The following is a 4,354-nucleotide window of genomic DNA, read 5'->3' as shown; positions in this document are numbered from 1 at the left end:
CCAAATATTAACATTTTAGCCACTAAATTTAGCAGATATTTTTATTGATATTTTTCTATTTTAAAATGTGGTAAAAAAAATTGCAAAAATATTATTTCTTTCTCAGAGGCTCAAAAAATCAGATTTCCATTTGAGATGACAAAGATAATGTGATCTACACGACATTTTTATAATTCCTGAGTTGGCACCTGCGCACAAATTTGCTCAAACTATTGCTCAGCACCTGAAACTTCTCCGGTGGTTGTCAGCTAACACATTTGCCTCCCTGAACACTTGCCTTCTTATCATAAAAGGGGTAAAGAAATGTTGGGGACCTTAAATACTTATAATATTCCAGTAATTCTTATTTTCAGAAGGAAATACAGCAGCATATAGTGGTTTGTAATATGAGCGATTTGGATCAAATGACTCAATAGATCCTTGATATGTAGAAGAATGAAGTTGTGTCCCCTACTTCACATCACATACAAAAGTTAACTCGAGGCTTTGCAGACGCCGCCGCCCCGAAGCCGCCCATGACCAGCCATGGTGAACCCCACCGTGTACTTCAACATCGCCACTGACGGCGAGCCCCTGGGCCGCGTCTCCTTCGAGCTGTTTGCAGACAAGGTTCCAAAGATGGCAGAAAACTTCCGTGCTCTGACCACCGGGGAGAAGGGATTTGGTTATAAAGGTTCCTGCTTTCACAGAATTATTCCGGGATTTATGTGCCAGGGTGGTGACTTCACACGCCACAATGGCACAGGCGGCAAGTCCATCTATGGGGAGAAATTTGAGGATGAGAACTTTGTCCTGAAACATACAGGTCCTGGCATCTTGTCCATGGCAAATGCTGGGCCGAACACAAACGGCTCCCAGTTTTTCATCTGCACTGCCAAGCCTGAGTGGTTGGATGGCAAGCATGTGGTCTTCGGCCGGGTGAGGGAAGGCATGGGTATTGTGACAGCCATGGAGCGCTTTGGGCCCAGGAATGGCAAGACCAGCGAGAAGATCACCATTGCTGACTGTGGGCAACTCTAATAAATTTGACTTGTGTTTTATCTTAACCACCAGACCATTCCTTCTGTAGCTCAGGAGAGCACCCCTTCACCCCCATTTGCTTGGAATGTTCCATAATCTTTGTGCTCTTGCCAGTTTATTGGGTTCCATAATTTCCCTACCCTTTCCCAGTCTAGCTGGATTACAGAGTTAAGTTTATGATTATGAAATAAAAACTAAACAGTTAAAAAAAAAGTTAACTCGAAATGGATCAACCACCTAAATATAAGAGGTAAAACCATAAAACTCTCAGAATAAGTCTTCATGACTTTGGATTTAGCAATGGTTCTTAAAATATAACACCAAAAGTACAAGCAACAACAACAAAATAAATAAATTGGACCTCATTAAAATGAAAAACTTTTGTGCATCAAAAGGACATTAGCAAGAAAGTGGAAAGACACCTACAGAATGAAAGTACTTACAAGTCATATATCTGATAAAAACTTAGTATCCAGAATATGTAAAGAACTATGAGAACTCAACAACAAGTAAACAACAATCCAATTCAAGCATGGGCAAATGACATGGGTAGCCATTTCTCCAAAAAGATATATAATTGGCCAACAAGCACATGAAAAGAAGCTCAATGTGATTAGTCATTAGTGAAATGCAAATCAAAACCACAATGAGATGCCACTCTACACCTACTTCAATAGCTATAATCTATAATAATAAAAGGGTAATATGCTAATTAGACTGGACATCTTCCAGACGTCCTTCCTGACGAAGCTGGGGCCAGAGGGAAGCCAGCCTGGGTCCCGGGTGCCGGAGGGAAGCCAGTGCCAGCAGCTGGAGGAAGGAAGGCCTACTCTTGCACAAATTTCATGCATCGGGCCTCTAGTAATAATAATAATTTGTAAAATGTGTTACTGAGAATGTGAAGAAATCAGAACCCTTATACATTGCTGGTAGGAATTTAAAAGGTTCTGTTGCTATGGAAAACAGTTCAGCAGTTCCTCAAAAAGTTAAACAGAGAATAACCATGTGATCCAACAATTCCATTCCTAGATATACAGTCAAAAAAATAGAAAAGAGGTACTCAGATATATGTACATACATTTTCTCATCAGCATTATTCATGACAGCCAAAAGGTAGAAACAACCCAAATGTCTATCAAGTGATAACCATCCCCAAATAATAAATAAGGGTACAGACATACGATGGAATGCAATGGATAAACAAATTATGGTATGTCATACAATGGAATACTATTCGGCCATAAGAAGGAATAAAGGACTGATACATACTACAACATGGATGAGCCTCAAAATCATTGTGAAGTGAAAGAAGCATGACACAAAAGGTCATATATTGTGTGATTCCATTTATATAAATATCCAGAATAGGCAACTCCATAGAGACAGAAAGCAGATTGGTGGTTGCCAGGAATTTAGGGGAGGAGATAATAACTACTTAATGGGTATGGCGTTTCCTTTTGGGGTGATAAAAATATTTTGGAGCTAGATGGCTGTGGTGGCTGCATAATATTGTGAATGTACTAACTGCCACTGAATTGTTCATTTTTAACATGTTTAACTACATGTTATGTGAATTTCATCTCAACTAGAAAAATGTTTTTTGATAGTAGCCAAAGTAATAAAGCCATGTACAGGTTGCTAAATGTAGATGGGAAATTCAAAGAGTGGGGATTATTACATAAAATGAACAGCAACACAACTCTAAACATTTTAGATCATGAACTTTCAGGAGTGGGAAATCTGTTTGAGTCAAGGTTCTAATGCTTACATTCATGTTAGAAACAGTTTGGCTGATGTTGTCAGGCAAGCAGTAGAGTCTTTAAGTCTATAATAGCCTGTGACTAGTCTGTAAATCACATGCAACAGAGAGACTTAAAAATAACCCACCATCTTTTATGGCTGCCTTTCCAGATTGGCTTGGAAAACAATATGCTGTATTCAAGGCATCAAAGAAATAGCATCAAAAGTGTGCAAATGACCTCAGGCTTATTAATTTTTTTAAGGCTATTCACGGTGTTACCAGAGTAAGCATTTATTGTTTGTGACAACCCCTCAGGGGCAGATGTCATGGTCCTGACACTTCAGCATGCTTGTTACTGCTTTCTTATGTCCTCAATTTCAAGATGACGGAAGTGGAGGTTTGAAAGCTAATAATAGTGCCATCTCATTGGCAGGAGCTGGAAGGAAGCTTGCCCTTGGGAAAACCATAACACCAGGTGCCTTGAGGCATCCACAAGGGAAACAGGAGAGAAATGGGACAGGAAGGACCACAGCGCCAATACTACAGGAAGGCAGGGACAATGGAAGCCTGTGAGCCTGAAATCCAGCAGGAGATTAAAACAGAGAGAGAGAAATTAAAAATATATATGAGAGCTAAAGACAGGAAGATGGGAACCAGATCAGGAAGAGTGGACCGTCAAAAACTAGCCAGGGGATTTAGCAGCACTCATATCATTTAACCCAGTGGCTTCGCCCTGGGGATCCATCTTAAGGAAATGATCTTATTTAGAACACATCTTTTATTTGAGACAACTTAACTTCAGCAATGTGAGGAGCAATAATTAAATGAAGTGTCAACCACACCTTGACTCAACAGCCATTAGAAAGGGTGTGGTCATAGAGTTCTTAATAGCATGGGAATTTTTTTGTTATAACTATGTAATAGTGTATTTCTTCATATGAAAGTGAACATACAAATAGCAACATCAAAAATAAAATAATTTATAATTCCACATCTAGAGGTAACCATATTTTGGTTGAATTCTCCCCAGTCTTTTTAATGTAAGTATGCCTATACATGCATCTTTATAAAAATGTTTCATATATACATAACATTTCAATTAGTTTCACTTAGCTAAAACAGGTGTAAAAGGTTGCAAAATCCTATATATACATCTCCTATATAATAAAGAGGTAGTATGCAAATTGACCATCGCACCTTTGCACAAGATGGCCACCCCTATGTGGTCACAAGATGGCCGTGCCCATGTCATCACAAGATGGCTACCACAAGATGGCTGGCAGGGGAGGGCAGTAGTGGGTGGTAGCAGTGGAGGGCAATTGGGGGGGACTGGGCCTGCAGGGAAGGGAGGGCAGTTGGGGGGGACCAGGCCGGCAGGGGAGGGCAGTTAGGGGTGACTGGGTTGGCAGGGGAGCAGTTAGGCATCGATAAGGCTGGCAGGGGAATGGTTAGGGGGTGATTAGGCCGGCAGGCAGACAGGCAGGCGAGTGGTTGGGAGCCAGCAGTCTCGGATTGTGAGAGGGATGTCTGACTGCCAGTTTAGGCCTGAGGGGTCCCAGATGGGAGAGAGTGCAGGCTGGGCTGAGGAACACC

The 4,354-nt window shown here is 41.1% G+C and overlaps 1 protein-coding gene across 1 annotated transcript; it reads left to right on the top strand.

The window, feature by feature from the left end:
* The first annotated feature begins 510 nt into the window (after nucleotides 1-510).
* On the top strand, nucleotides 511-1,223 carry LOC102255927 (peptidyl-prolyl cis-trans isomerase A). The gene has a single exon (XM_005877158.2). The coding sequence runs from the start codon at nucleotides 526-528 to the stop codon at nucleotides 1,018-1,020; it is 495 nt and encodes a 164-aa protein (XP_005877220.1). The 5' UTR covers nucleotides 511-525; the 3' UTR covers nucleotides 1,021-1,223.
* Nucleotides 1,224-4,354: the final 3,131 nt, after the last annotated feature.

Source organism: Myotis brandtii, unplaced genomic scaffold, assembly GCF_000412655.1.
Source record: "Myotis brandtii unplaced genomic scaffold, ASM41265v1 scaffold51, whole genome shotgun sequence".
Taxonomy (NCBI): Eukaryota; Metazoa; Chordata; class Mammalia; order Chiroptera; family Vespertilionidae; genus Myotis; species Myotis brandtii.
This window is presented reverse-complemented; position numbering and strand designations above follow the sequence as displayed.